This window comes from Triturus cristatus, chromosome 2_1, assembly GCF_964204655.1.
Source record: "Triturus cristatus chromosome 2_1, aTriCri1.1, whole genome shotgun sequence".
Taxonomy (NCBI): Eukaryota; Metazoa; Chordata; class Amphibia; order Caudata; family Salamandridae; genus Triturus; species Triturus cristatus.
Window position 1 is genome coordinate 767,457,561 of NC_140581.1, and position 16,608 is coordinate 767,474,168.

At 41.6% G+C, this 16,608-nt stretch overlaps 1 protein-coding gene across 1 annotated transcript in view; it reads right to left on the reverse strand.

The window, feature by feature from the left end:
* Nucleotides 1-16,608, reverse strand: part of FBN2 (fibrillin 2) — a 969,744-nt gene that overhangs the window by 231,149 nt on the left and 721,987 nt on the right. The window contains exons 22-24 of the mRNA XM_085632710.1: nt 12,734-12,784; nt 10,451-10,576; nt 510-737 (exon numbers count right to left, since the gene is read on the reverse strand). Of these exons, the coding sequence (XP_085488836.1) occupies nt 510-737; nt 10,451-10,576; nt 12,734-12,784 (405 nt within the window). The remainder of the gene's footprint in view (nt 1-509; nt 738-10,450; nt 10,577-12,733; nt 12,785-16,608) is intronic.

The following is a 16,608-nucleotide window of genomic DNA, read 5'->3' on the forward strand; positions in this document are numbered from 1 at the left end:
CGTAGTCACTTCATGAGCAGCTCTCTTTTATAGTAAAGAGTATACTCTGACATTATTATGCTGCAGGGGAGTACCAAAATATATGATAGGGGTAACTAAAGTACGAGGTACGAAAAAGAAAATAATGCAAAGTAATGAGGCACATTCCGTGATAGTATTACTTCCTCATTTTGCCATTTTTACACAGGTTAACTCTGTCTGGACAGAGTGTCACAATATTAGTACCAGTTTAACACCAATAAGCAACAGGAAGGGAAGTAGTCAACCTATGCAAAGGGCCTTGCGCGGCAGAGCAACACGTTTCACTGCGTTTTTAGTAACGTTTGATCTGATTGAGCTAGAAATTCGCATCTGTATATTATGCAACTGATGATGGCTTATGTTACAAATGCGAGAAATCTATAATTATGTGGAAAACGCTGCAGTGATAAAATTCCAGTGGCCCTGAGTAAAAACAATAAATGACTGTATATTTCAGTAACTTGTCAATCCTGATCCCCCCACTTTACCTTTATAGAAGGGGCGGCCAGTGAGAATGTCACCTCTGTTGGAATAGCCGGGACCCCGGGGGCACAGGATTTCATACTCCTTGTCACCAGGTACAGGGCACTCCTCACAGTCTGAGCCCCAGGCAGCACCTACAGCACAACAGCAGGCATCCATTCGGAACCGCCCGGGCACAGGGTGGACGCACTCGTCTTCATCCCACTTGTAGTAGCACGTCTCCATGCGGATATCTGAAAAACAAACCCGCAGAATGATGCAACATTCATCGAGAGAGCTCCCTTCTGTCTTACACTTGTGTACCCTTAGCTGATGATACATAAGTCAGACTCTGTCCAACACAAATGTTCAAGAATCTGCTCTTGTGACAATCAAAGTAGGCAGGCCATTCTTTGTTGCTTGAACTACTAGGTGAATAATTGTTCCGAACCTCTTATAAAAAGAACAAGGGTAGTAGGATATTTGAAAGTGCCTTTGAATATGACAGAATCATTAACGTCGGACATAGAAATCAAAATATAATGAAATGGATAACAGGTGTTTTTGAGCGGCCCAACATTTGCTGTGTGGACGGTCATTCAACAAGGATTGGGAGATATGCAACATATGTAACAGCTATACAATAATATACATAACACTTGAAGCTTGTATTTGAAATTACTAAAAGATGCAATAATTATTTTTGCTCTGTAATTAAAAAAAACCATTTCCAGCATACATGACATCTGTTGCTCAAAAAACGTACTCTCTTCTTTTTCTGCAAACCTCAGGGTACGGTATGGCGTAAATGGTTCCCATCACCACCATCTACAGCAGCTGCTGCATTTACTATCAACCATTTTCAGAGAAACTAAAATAAGACAGTGGAACCCCATAAACCACAGCACCTGATCCGCTATCCCTATCTTATGTATATATATGTACTCTGGAACTACCCAGAGATCCGTGTGCACACTATAAAGCACCCACTGTCATAGAGCAATTCCAAGACAGGAATATCACAGTTTTAACAAAAGCAAAGGTGCACCACCCAAAAACACAGACAAGGAAAAAAAATGTTTGAATCCGTGTCCACAAATATAATCTTCAAAGTTCTTCCTTTATTTTGATACAGGTTTAAAACACGATCAGGATGATCAAAAAAGAAACAGTCGACACGTTTTGTCTTTGCAAAGGACTTCTTCAGGGCACAGTAAGTCTGTATAATGAACAATGCAGTGAACAATCCAAGGAATGAGAGTAGCCAAAGATATAGTATATTCCCATCAGGTTATCTATTTTATAGGACAAGCAAAGAGCTCCTCATAAGTGTACACCAAAGAAAGTGGTCCAGTCAATCAATAAATTGGTGCCACTGATAGTATCAAGTTTTACTCAAATGCTTCGATTAGTTTTACTTAGCGTTTAATCATCGCCTTATCCATCAAAGTTAGACAAGTCTTTATACAGTCACTCCATGGTGGGATAATCCATGGTCCACAAACGAGTCAAGAGGAGCCAATATGGTTGGCAAAGAGTGCCATAACCGGCCAGAATCAGCCAGTATCCAAATTCCTAGCGTCCGTTCGCCGGGAGTGTCAAGACGGACTAACTTTGTCTGACTTTGAACTTTAAACTATCATCCATTTTCCTATGACACACAGAATCAGATTAAGGGCCTTATTCAGAGTTTGACATATGGGATACTCCGTCAAAACATGGAAGATATCCTGTCTGCCGTATTACAAATGCCTTAGGCTATAACAGGACCTGTAATACAGTGGACGAGACAACCGCTACATATGTGAGAGAGTATCCTACCCACCATACTCGAAGTAATGCCATGAGATTCCCAATAATTTAGCAAATAATTGAATCATCACTGACTGCTCTTTATGGGCACAAGAATGCATGAGACAAAACTGGCTTCACCTCAAATAAACGAGAATAGAGCCTCTACAACTAGGCACCAGTCTTAATGGTGAACATGTTTAACGATTGTATGGAAAGATATCGAGAAATATCAGCCTGTACATATATCAAGTACAAAATATTGGTTACCACCGTATCATCAAGATAAGCATTCAAGGGGAAGAATATAATTACTATTCTAACTTCACATCTACCCCACATAATGATACAGTGCTCGTCAATATTGAGGAGTCGATGTAAGTTCAAGATCATATTAAAAACACATGTTTGGGGGATCACACCCAGGGTGTCTAGTCTTCCACCATGAGCTCTCGCCAACTCATTTAGTTTGGGGGTTTCTCGGACTTAGCACTGAAGCTCCACCTTGGAACATCTACATTCTGCGCCGTGAATGGGATTTACTCATGCATAATATAACACAATGGTGGCATAATATAACATGTGAATGAAAGGATTTATATGTTCAATTTCAACTTTTGTGAATGCTTTGCACTTGCAAATCCAGTAATTTTTGCAATGAAGCCCACCGTAGTTTAGTAAGGTACTTTTAATGGCAGCTATGTATTATGGGCAGCAGGGCTCCACCTCTCCCATATGTTCTGCTTCCTACTTTGTTTCAAATAGAATCCGTCACTCTCACTCTGATTGAGGGTCAGGCAGAGTCTGGGTACTATTTGATAGGCCCATGTACTACTGCGCAGGTGCCATATCACAGATTTTCAGGCTAGCCAGCTTCCAGCCCTGGCTTCTGCAACCTGTCCTACTGTACGAATAACTGCCCCCTTGACGTACTGCACCCTTACTGACTGAATGAGGAGGCAGGGGGGGCGACCACTGTCCACGCGACTTCATTGATGACACCAGGTTGCATTCTGCAAACAAATACACAACGCATGCTTCACTTAATCTGACTCTTGCAAAGAGTGTCTGATCATCAGCTTCTTCTTTTTCAGTGTGGAGTCTTTCAGTAAGTCAGGCTGGCCTAGAAATACCGTTCCAGATGCACTCTGCCAACCACTCTTTAGGAGAGGAATGCACCCATGATATTTGTCATTGTAGAGCCACTGTTCGGATAGGTTCCTAAATATTGTTGGCAGGGCATGAAGTAATTGTGTTCAAAATGCATCAATGACTTTGAGCATTACAATGCTGAGAGCAGGCGGGTATTGAATTAGAAGTTTCAGGGCTCAGGCTGGTGTTCTGAACGGAGACATTATTGTCAAATTAAATACAACCAGGTAGACTCATTAAGGTCTGCCTCATACTCGAGTGTGACAAAAGTCTAAAAACACTGCTGCACTGTCACTTGGTGACCTATTGTGTCTAAAAAAAAATATTATCAAAAAGGGGCTTTTAGCCCACCCATTACTTACCATTCATTGGTTTTGAATAACCACTACGTCCAGGTGCCCCCTAAGTACTGCCCCGTCTGGCATCCTCGGGAGATGCCTGTATCACTGGTATTTGATGCGGTCTTCCAGAATCTTGTGGAAGGGGTGATAGTTAGAACTTCCACTGGTGAGGAAAACTGAGCTTGATGTGGACTATGACCCTACATTTAAGGCATGATGCTGACAGTCAACCTAGTTAGGGGGTGGCAGCAGGAAAGACATTCCCCTTTCCCCACTGATCACCAACACATGGGTTTTGTGGACGAAATTAGGACCAGCTGACAGATACCTTGACATTAGCATAACCTACAGTCCATACCACAAAGTCTGCATTCTGATAAATTCAAATGAGAAGAAGCCACAGAAATATTGATCACTGCACAATTTACATAAGACATAAAGTGACACTGAAGTACACCTTAATTTGAATACCCCACTCATGAATGTTAGTACTGTCTCATTTCACAAAAAATATATTTTAGTGCTACCTTATTTTCATGGTTATAATCAACCCATCAGCAGCTTAGTGACAGTCCACCATATAATAGAAAATTAGAAAACATAAGAGGATAACCTCTGGAATAATGACTTCTTAAGTGGAGATCATTCTCTAAGGGACTTCCCCTGTCAGCACCATGTGCATACATGGCTCACCATCACCCCACATGGAAACAGTCAGGCAATGGATGGCAACAGGCCACTCCACAATTCCATACTGGTTGAACCAGCTATGTAAATAGCTCTTAGGTCTAAATGACTGCACTTCACCACAGCCGCCCTGCTGAAACCCTGCTCACGGCTATGCACTACGGACAGCTTTAAAGGAGATCCCTTGGGGTCAGTTAGCTCAGTCCCGCCTATAATTATGGGCTTTCGGAGCAAAGCGTCCACACGGATGAATGACTTCGCTTCAGCCGAATTCAAAGAAAGTTAGAAAGTAAGCACCCATTTTGCCTGAGAAGTATTGTTCTAGCGGTTGCCCGGGTCAAGTAAAAATTAGGAAATCCAGATAGCTTGCAGCAGAGTTTAAGTTTGGATAGTGCGAAAAAGGAAGGACAAAAGGAAATTGTGAGAAGTGTATTTAGATTTTGGAAAATATACGCGTGGATAAGAACATGGATAGTGAAGATGCACAAGGAAATAGCACAAAGGAGGGCTAGAACTGAGTGTGAATGTTAATTACCTAAGGAGAATCGTAGAAAAGCGTGTCACTGCAGCACAAGCATACCATTATGTACTGTATACATATACATGGCTTTTTGTTTAAATGTCATAATTAGAATGCTGCCTCAGTAGGCTGTAATTCCATCATGGTCCAGCGTGCACCAGTGATTACCATAAGCCTGTGCAGCATGATCCAATTTAGCTTTACAGCCCATCACACAAACTATCAGGGTACAGCTACAATGAGACCAACCAGTGTCTTCTTAAGGATTTCTGCGGCCGGGCAAGATTTCTTTTGGGGCCCTGCTTGGTACAACTTTTATTTTTTTCACCCATTCCCTGAGAATTCAAGCTTTATGAACCCAAATAATATTGAATTGTACGCAAAAAGTTGAGATTGAGAAATAGACAAAAGTGTGATTGAGAGAAAATCCCCTTCCCAGGGGCCACTTTCGAAGGTGAAGGTCCAAAAATCCTCATCTCCAGGGGCCCCTTTGAGGCCCTGGGCAATTGACCACTTTGCCCATGCCTTAAAATGTCTCTGAACGAGGCATGTTTTGTGATGATGAGTGCAAACAACTCATTGTTTAAGTGGATACGATACTGCACCTTTACTTGGATTTGACTCAGAATACCACTGTCCCCTTGGGGAATACCACTGTCCCCTTGGGTGTTTATGGCCAATTTAAACTATCTCTTTGTAACATAGCTTTTGTTGTTCCTTATGTCATGGAGGCAGGCATATGTTTAAGATGCACCTCCCGCTTTTTGTTTGTTGCATGGTTTAGGAGAGTCTAGTTGAACTGCTTGAAGCCTGCACTCCAAACCAGGACTTCAAAGGAGTCCAGAAAAAGCAATCTACTGCCACTACAGGGAGAAAACTGACCACCACTCCCCCCACTACCAACACTGTTGTAGCTCATTGGAAGTATGTATATTGCTGCCTGTGTAAATTATACATCAAGAAATGCAAATTGTGCAGCATAATGCAGCTCATTTGGATTTTTTACATGTTAATGCTTTCTGGGCTAAGGTCAAACCAGTCGACCTTTACAAAGGGTCTTCCACTGTGCAGCAACATGTGCTGCTGCCTTTTTAGTAGCCTTTATTCAGTTTGAGCTAGAAGTACATTACTTACTGAAATGTGCAGAATATTCTGAATTTGATGGATTATTCGGCAAATGCAGCAGATCCATAACTATGCAGAAAATTCCAAACCTGCAAAATCGCATATTTCCAGTGGCTCTGATCAGGGTAGATTTGGGTATCTTAGACCAGTGTATGTCTTTGCTAACTCTCCTACAAACTAAAGTGCCTCTGAGCATCGTTGTTAATGTTCATTCTTTGGTTTTCAATATTAAGTACAGAATTTCCTACTGAAATGTTTGCCCATCAGTGTATGCATATTTGTTAAAAGAAATATCTACCTGTGGGGAGTGGGAAGACTCAGGATACCTTTCAATTACTTGGACAATTATCTGAAAACATTTTCCATATGAAGAAAAATGCACTTTTGTCTCGCATGCAAGATCCAAACGGAGGCCCATATTTATCAACATTTCATGAAACGCAACGGAGCAAGCCACCTTGCTGCAAAAATACATTCCTCAGAGGCATTTTTATCTTTCTACATGTGCTGCACAATGCAGCACACTTAGAAAGAGGAAACAATGAGGAGAAATAGAGATATTTCTCCTCATTCCACCTCTGGTGGGGAGGTGTAACATTCTGATGCATACCTAGGTGTAGGTTGTCAGTATTGGTAAATCTGAGAATGTGTCAGAATGCATGGGTGGGTGCGTGGGAACACCCATGCTCCACCAATGGCACGCCTCCCTGTCGCAGAATAATGCCAGGCAGAGAGTTACGCTGCCTTTCATTACTCTAGATTTATCAAGTCACGAAAGGCCGCTCAAGGTAACCTCGCCCGGCATGCTAAATCTCATTTAGGTTTTGCGTCACACTTGTGTCCCCTTGCATGCCTCAAGTCTGATGCACAAACCTTGATAAATTTGAGTCTGGGCCCACTCTCCTGGAATAAACAGTTACATTTTGTTCCACTGTAGGAGTCATCCAAAACCTTGAGTGGTTTTGTGTGTTGGACGTGCCTGTACGGTGCTATTCCAGCTCCTGAACAGTAAGCCAGGCCACCACACCTTTCCAGACTCTGCCTCCCACATCACAGGGCTGGAAGCGTCAGCGGCACAACCGCGGGTTCACATGAGGTCGCCCCCCGGCTGACAGAGCCGAGATCCCTCTTTGACACCGTAATCTGTTTCCCACAAAGAAACAATGACAACATGCAACCGCTGTAAAAAAGACTTGTTTTTAAAGGTAAAAGAGTTTATATAAAAAGAAAAAAGAAATATTTCCTTTTGTGAAAAGAAAACATGAGGTGAACAGGGCAAAGCTCTGCTTAAAAACCTTTAGCTCTTAAAACAACCAAAAGACTGATGAGGACCGGCCAACAGCGTTCAAACCTGAGCAGTAAGTAAACATTAGTGGGGAGAGTTTGCAGGCTGGTAACTGTCTCACAGGCACTTTCACGACAGTGAACACGTCTGCACACAAAGTGCTCAATAACACACCCACGCAAGTGGTGACAGTGGGCAGATCCAAGCACAGGTTTCCTTGATACAAGACCCACAAACGCATGATTATGTAAATATTCAGAATCTATCTCTGAAACTTTGGCATTATGGGAATGTTCATTGATTTTCCCCAGTAAATGTCTTGAGGAAATGTCATCATGGGAAGTGACGAGAAGGGAGATGAACACCCATACACTTCCTAGGGACTTTTCTGAACAGGAAAAATGTTTCGCGATGGAGAAAAAAACTGCAGAGTGGGTCTGCCTTTCACAATGTATATTTGTACATGGCCCTCAATTCTGCTTTGGAGAGATAGCAATATTTAAAACGCGACATGACATGTTGAGTAGTACTTCTGGAAAGCTGCACCGATTATACATTGTGCCTGGGGGGCTGGGGGGACAACGGGTATGCGCGCCTGCTATGTGCGCCCACAGGGCGCAATGGTATGATAGAAGGGGCCCCAGACACTTGAGCGTACCCTTCTATAATGCTGATAGCGCTGGTGCACAAGTTGCGCCAGCGCTATCATAAAAGGGTATTCCCTTATTTGCATGGGGCATGACCCAGGCAAATGAGGGAATCAATCAATAAAGCTTTATTCGACAGTTGAGTCATAAAAGCACATTACAATCATAACACAGAAAACATATAAATTATCTAAAATTTTTAAGACTAAGATTAAATTCATATTACAACCGTCGCTAGAACTAAAATCAGTCTAAAACCCATACAAATATTCTCAATTTAAAATATCACATATGTTACAATTACTGTTTGTGTACCCGACCTTTAGGCGAGCATTAAGTAAAACTTGTACATTTGCAGTTGATTACTATAGGGAATCACTTTGTCTCAGTGCCCACCCATATTACCGACGTAGGCGAAGAGGCAAGTATTCCTTTAAGAGGCGCACTGGAAGTGTGCCCCAAAATGTTAGTGCTTTTTCAGAGCATCTCCTAAAGGTAGCCCTCTGAGTGGTGCCAAGGGGATCCCATGGACCCCTCAGACATCCCTCTGCAGTAGGTGCAGTCACTCACTGCACCTGTCTGCAAGGGGATCTCTAATCCCTCTTGAACGTGCAGGCGGCAACCCGCCTGCACAGAGAAACACGGAGCAGCTTTGAAAGAACAGCTTTTAAAGAGCTGATCGTATTTCACTTGAATACAGGGCACCCCAGGGCGCGCAAGTTTGCGGCTGTCATGGAAGCAGCATTTTTCTTCCAATACAGTGCACTTTCCTAGTTAGCACAGGGCATACCCTTTGAAAGGTGCGCCATAGCGCAAACTAGGAAAGTGCGCCATAATCGTCATACGGCACCAGTTGGGTTTTATGAATAGAGACCATTGGGTAACAGCTTTACATTACTGAATCATGTTGGCTGCCATAAGGGGAAGCGCCTTGATATCTTCCCAAAAGGACTCCCTGCCTGTGTTCGTGGCAAATCATAGTAGGTCGCAAGCGGCGATCTGCCTACATTTTGTGACCCCCTGCAAATTTACATTTTGTAATGAGACCTATAAGTAGATAAGTGGTATGGAAAAACGACAGATCACAAAAGGCCAGTGCACAATTGCCACCCAGCATTTGTAACCAGCCTGACATGTACATCGTGCCATAGGTGGGTAGGAGAATGCTGACAATCTGTGAGTAGACATTATTGTTTTTGTTAAATAAACGTTCTGTAGGTGTCTGAAATGCAGCTGGGATTCATACATTATAGAAGTATTGCGGTGATCAGTTCCAATTGTGGCAGGTACCAACAACTACAAAGGAACAGTTAAGTAAAGTAGAAAATATGCAGGGCACGAGTCGGGGGTACACGTGGGTACACAGCGTCCACCCACTCTTTTCACAGGGTGGACACCGTCCCCCTGCTAAGAATTTGGGTCCCACAGATATATGATGAACTTGTCCCAGTGTAATTTTGAAACACCGGACACGTTCAGCAGCTCCTGCACACTGTCTGCTTTCGATTCCCAGCAGCAATGTGCAGGCAGCAAGGTTTTTTTTATTTCCACCTCCAGCTGGGCAACGATAAAGACAGAAGTTAAGGGGCCATCGGGCCTCCTTTTCATCGAGTATGGGACTGGAGGCGTCCTGGAACCTCACAAATGCAAATGCACTGACGAGAAAACAAAAGCACACAGCTTGTGACCGCCTCACAGGTACTTAAGAGATGCATACGTGTTACTTTGTTGTGTATAGGTGCATGGACTGCAAGAATGTCAGATGGGTTGGTCTGTCTCAGTATTTACACAAATTACAATTTAAATAGCACTATTTTATTTCTTTTATAGCGCTACTCATCCCAATGCAGAGTGTTAGAGCACTTTACATAACATACACATTATCTATTCCTTCCTTTTATAACGTTTTGCATGAATAGGGTCCAATGTACCAGACAACACCAGTTTATGTGGGATTTATTTGCAAACATTTGTATACACGTAATAGGTATTTAGCTGCGGAATAAAACACTTTGCAAATGGAAATTCCAGAACCCGACTCAGAGTCAGGAGTGATGGAATAGCAGATCTGCTGCATTAGAAGCGCGGGATTGTGGGTGTTTCTGGGTAAGGAAGTAAGCATACGTAAATTAACATCCACAAAAATGCACATGAAGTTTGTGGTTATTAACAAAGCAGTCGCAGGTAGTTTTCTCCACTGTAAATACAGGGAAATATGCTCCTGTTAAAGTCAGAAAAAGTCCAGACCCTCTATTATGAAGGGATTTCAGGCTTGATAAGGCTTGTATCTGGTTTCTCTCTGCTGCAGCTCAAATTTCACGAATCACTATAGAATGGTGAATTCCAGCACGTGGATCATGCATGACATGATAATGGAGGTGAGAAAAATACAAATAAACATGGCCGTAGCTTGTCTTACCGATGCATATGCGGCTTGAGGCATCTAGCGTCAGTCCAACAGGGCACTCGCAGTGAAATGATCCCTTGGTGTTGATGCAGCGTCCATTGGGGCAAACTCCTGGGAAGACCTCGCACTCATTCACATCTAGACGAGACGAGAAGCGAAGGAAACAAATGGTTACATTTGAAGTCATTGGATTGTGTCCTGAAGACCAAGGTGCAAATATGTTCGTCCCATTTTAAACTGCCTTAGCAGTCGAATGTTCTAAGATCTATATGGTTGGCAAAGCGCAAGTTTTTCTACTGCACACCGTTGTATCTCAGAAAAAAAAACCTCTAAACTCACTTTCAAGAGTTTAATTTACTTCCATTGCATGTATAAAAGCACACTCTATTTTCTTTGTGTAAGTATAAATCCATTGGTGTCTCCTGAGGGCCAGGTTTCAACTTTTTATGGGATCGAAGGAATAATTTGTGGCCCAATTATAAAATAAAATGGCTGTAGAGGCTAGCAAACCTTTTAGTTATATTTGTTAATGGTAGGCTAAATTCTTGTTCACTAAGTCGAGGCATAGAAAGAACCGATATCAAGCTTCAGACATGAAATCAATTCTCAAGCCCTGACAACATTGGAGCTGGATTAGAGCTGCAGGGCATGACCCTGAAAGTTTTTGGTTGGGACAAAGGATCCTGGCCCGCCACCATCTGCTCTTCCATATACCCCAGCCTCCTTGTTCTTGTAGGCACTGTCTGCCCACCAATGCTGTCTTTTTAGCATAGTAAGAACAATGCAATAATATGAATACTCAAAAATCTATATGCTACCATATATCTGATGTTTTCATCTTCTTAATAATAAAAAGTCATTTTCTGCAATTTTCTAAAAGCTATTTCACAATCCTCAGCAAACAAGCTACGTCCAGTATAACGTCTGTTGCTCCTTACTGCCTGAGTTAATGTACAATGGGCCATTAACCATGTATTATACTTTTTTGATAATTTATAGCTTCAAGATACATTAAGCACGCCTCTTGCTACTCAGTGTAATCAAACAAATACATGCTGATCACCAAGTGGCACAGAACTGATGTAAAACTAAATGATACCAGGAGCATCATTCTGACAAGCAATTAACACCACTTCAGATGATCTTAGCATGTGCGATTTAGAGATGAGCCCAGCATGTAACAGTGTATATCCCATTCAGAGGAACTGATCTGATATGACTGTCCAACCTAGCCAAACATGGCCTCAGCTTGTCCCTTTCTGTCCACACACTTCAACTGCATACCTTTGTGCATACCTTAGATAGCTAGCCAGTGGAAGGGCTAATAGCTTTGTGTATGCCTTAGATAGCTAGCCAGTGAAAGGTCTCATGCCTCTGTGTATGCCTTGGGTAGCTAGCCAGTGAATGGGCTCATACCTTTGTGTATGCCTTGGATAGTTGGCCAGTGAAAGGTCTCATGCCTCTGTGTATGCCTTGGGTAGCTAGCCAGTGAAAGTTCTCATACTTTTGTGTATGCCTTAGATAGTTGGCCAGTGAAAGGTCTCATGCCTCTGTGTATGCCTTGGGTAGCTAGCCAGTGAAAGGTCTCATACCTTTGTGTATGCCTTAGATAGTTGGCCAGTGAAAGGTCTCATGCCTCTGTGTATGCCTTGGGTAGCTAGCCAGTGAAAGTTCTCATACCTTTGTGTATGCCTTAGATAGTTGGCCAGTGAAAGGTCTCATAACTTTGTTTAGGCCTTGGTTAGCTAGACGGTGAAAGGTCTCATACAGTTGTGCATGGCTTGGATATTTAGCCAGTGAAATGTCTCATACTGTTGTGTATTCCTTGGAAAGCTAGCCAGTGAAAGGTCTCATACCGTTGTGCATGGCTTGGATATTTAGCCAGTGAACGGTCTCATACTGTTGTGTATTCCTTGGAAAGCTAGCCAGTGAAAGGTCTCACCCTGTGAATGTCTTGGGTAGCTAACCACTGGGTAGGTCTCACACGTCTGTGCATGCCTTGGATAGTTAGCCATTAGACGATTCCAATATGTGGTGCTGCGAATTTCGCATGGGATCAGTGTGGGACTTACAAATACATTTTAACTTCCACATCGTACATGGCAACCGAAGTGAGGCTGAAACAAATACTATCTAACTTTGTTTAATGACATCCAACCAAATTCTCCTGTTATCTTAGTTTCTGATGTGCTTAAATAACATTAGAATTGCAGTAACATGATAAAGAAATCAAGGTTCCATTAAGGTGTAGATCAATTTTGGTGTTAGAAAGATGTACAAAAAATAAAATATCACCTTCGCAGGTAACACCTTTAACTCTGGCAAATCCTCTAGGACAGGCTGCATCTGAAAAGGCAAAAACATACGAAGTAGTGTACAGTTTAGTTACAAGGCTGTCATTTGAAAAACTCCTAAAACAAAGATACGGTTTAAAAACATCAAGGGATTGCCCTGGGTTAGAATTCATCAGAACTACCTGCTTGAAGAGTCCATATCCCTCGCACTAACCTGGTCAGGAATAAAGCAAATATCATGTGTACTACAAGATAGACTGATTATGGCCACTAAACCCTTTATTAGTATGCATATGACCAATTTAAAACTAGTTGGAAGAATAAATAACTAATGTTGGAAATAGTAACGTAAGCAGGACACTTAATTCCTATGTGGTTAACTAACAGCTATTCTCCACCTGTAGGGAACCTTGCTGCACCATGTAAAGCGCCTAAGAAAGCAGCTTAGATTTACAGGTCATATTGAGTATGTCACATTTTAATTTTTTGATCTCAATTTGGGGCCTCTTAGCAAATTGCATTATGTAGTATGTTTAATAGTACTACACCAGCACTATTCACATAATGTAAAATGCTATTCACAAACCTACATGTGTAGGACTTCACCTCTTCCTCTTCCATCTTTTATGTGAGGCTATCTCTGCCCGACTGCAGAGATTTCCACATACATTTTAGTAGTAAATATGGAAGGGATAAGGGTAGTGGCTGAAAAATAGTGAATACTTACTATTAAATGGGAAGGATTTAGAGAGGAGTAAAGAAGGGTTAAGAGAGTGGTAGGGAGGGGTTTAGGAAGGTGCATGCACCCACCCACAAAAACTGCACTCTAAAGTCACTTCTGCCAAAAAGCACCCAAAACAGTAGTAAATGTACTCCAGCCAGGGAAAGTCCAGCACCTCACACCCGCCCATAGGTGGCAGGGACCTAAAATGACATCCTGTAGGTAATAATGTTAAAATAAATAATTATTTTTCAATTCCCTAAAAATAAATATATGCATTGAATTACATGTTAAAAATACGTTTAAATAAACATATTTATTGTTTTATTATATTTTAATGCTAGTTTATATAAAAATCATTCCAATAATTTAAATGAGTTTGATACATAACTTTTAGTCATTTTTACTACATAATAAAGAAATATAAACATTTTACTTCAGGTGTTTTTTTTTTACTAATAAATCTTTTTAAGAAATGTTTTATTTAATATATTTAAATTAACTAAATATTCAATTCCAAATGATGTTTATAGTGCTGTAGCATTTTTATTTTGTTGTAAATTTAAAATAAAGGTATACAAAAAATGTAAATTCATATTGAGCATAAACATATTTTTGTCATTTTTTAAGTGTAATAACCTTTTCTAGTTTCCCCCATACCTTACTAGGTGGGGATGTCTGTCTACGTATGAAACGTTACTAGTAGGAGCATTACACTGGTAAATTGGGCCCCACCCAGTGATTCCAAGGTGAAGACATGTCAGTTTACACTTTGTAGAAAATGTTCACTCGTAAATGGGGAATAGCGAGAAGTAGTAAATTAAACACAATGCATAAGTGTAAATTTACACATGTAGATTTTCTCATTTATAAATTTAGCTATGTGAATAGGCCCCTTTCTAAGTTTACTCAACATTAGCTAAACTCAATAACTAATTACTTTGAAACTCCTTATTAAAACCTGACCACACACATTAAGTGAAACTCTGTGCCCTTTAGTAATCATTAACACATGGCATGATGCATGACTCTGCATTTAGTTAGACACCAGTCCCGCAATATTCACATGAACACGAAGAGGCTAATTACGCATATTACATTGAAAAATTGATGTTTTCAAACATCCCTGCACCGTGTGGCAGGCACGGTGCCTGCCACACGGTGCTGGGGGCCACAATGCAGAGGGCCAGGAGGCAAGGGGGGCCTGCTAGGGGCCCCCAATGTTGCTTTCCGTCAGCCTTTCCATGTCGGAAAGTCCAACATGAAAGGCTGTCGGAAACCAAAATCATAATCCTGATGGTAGAGCCGCCATTATTGAGGGATAATAAGGTGTTTCCGATGCACCAACGGGCTTTTTCAGCCCGTCAGAAAGCGTTGGACGGTCCCTCCGCCTGCTGCCTCTGGTCACACACATGGTAATGTGTCGGATGGACCGCAGCAGCAGATTGGGGTTGGACCACAACCGAAGAGCCGTCTGTTGCAGTCTGACAGCCATCATAATCGGGCCCTGACCAAAATTCTCAACAGATTAATCAGCTGAGTATTCAAGTATTCCAAGTACAATGAGAATTTCAGCATTCAGGGATCCTTCTCACACTGATCTTGGTAACGTTTAGTGGCCCAAAGTGGAATGGGAGCCTCAGAATGATCAGTTCACATGACAAACCACTATTTATGATCCCGGTGCATTCCTCATATTGATGCATCCTGAGCATCTTGCACACCCTCAGTTTTCACATTCAGCTTTCACTGACTGAAGTGTGAGCTGTTGTATTCAAAGTCCACCAATGAGATAGCTCCATACAATGTGAATCTCAGTATTTACGTACCCCAATAAAAATATGCCCCAGGGCAATGATAAGCACACGAATAACAGTTAATATAGCACTCCCAAATCCTCCTCTTGTGTGCAACATAATTGCGGTACAAATGTTGCCTTAGGAGCATTTGAGAAGAAGCAACGTCAGCAGATGATGACAATTTGGCGATCATGTAGGAGTATGCCACTGCCTTCCAGGTCTACCTTATGCAGGAGAACCAGAATATTTCCTCCTCTTCCAGATAGGTTTAACTCTCTGAAACCATTTAAGGAGGTAACTATAACTGTTTTGACTCCAAAGATTTAATGTTCCATGGGAATGTCTCATCTAGAATTTACTGCAGTCCCTTAGGAGTGTAGGAATCAATTGACCTACAATATTAGAAGAGTATATTCTGCAGGAAACTGGTCAACTACATTTTTAAGCTGGCAATTACAAAATTCAATAATGCTAAAGTGGCCTTCCAGTTATTCTAGAGATTACTAGATCATGTAAAGCTGAGGTCCTAGATCATGAAAAAATAATCACAAATGTGCACTCAGAGATTTACGTCCTCCGATGTGCAAAGATAAATGACTTTAGGGAATTCAAACAACGTCCCAGAAGTATATCCAGAAAGCTGAGCCAGCTGAAAGATCCTAGTTGTGTTTCCCCCATGGAGAAGCCTCTTCCCATACACTTCTATCATCTTGGAAAGGGACTTACTCTTTCCTTCTGGAACAGCAGATTTTCCACAATTTCTACGGTGTGAAAGGATCAGGGAGAAGTTTGAAAATAGCAACAAACCCTGGAATCTTTGGGAGTTCACAAATTTACCATGGCTCAGGCGCAATATTACACCTTTATGCAAACGTTATAGGGCATAGTTACCTTTGTAAATTCCTTGCATCTGTAAGTTGAGCCCTTTACTTGTGTAGGGGGGACTTAAATACACAAATGTCTCTTGGAATCTGGCCTTTTATGCATATACTTTTAATAAGTGAGCATACTTTATTAAGTGTCAATATATTCTCTGGCAATACTTTTCTTTTTTCATTTGAGAACAACCTAATGTTTTCAGCAGATGCTTCTGCGCTGTTCCCGGATCTTATCAATGAGTGGCATGATTACTGGTGTTGAAGTTACAGGACAGGTAAAGAATCTCAACTAGGAAATGAGGCTGCCACTGAGCGAGCCACCCAAAGAGAGCATCTGTTTCAGGTGTGTCTCTTGTTGAGCCTTTGATACTTATTCTGAAACTTTAACCTGGAATAAAGCTTGGCCAGTAGCCTGTTGCTTCAAATCTTTAAGCCTGCAGCTTTTTCAGAGATCTTCAGAGCTGGGTCTAAAATCTAT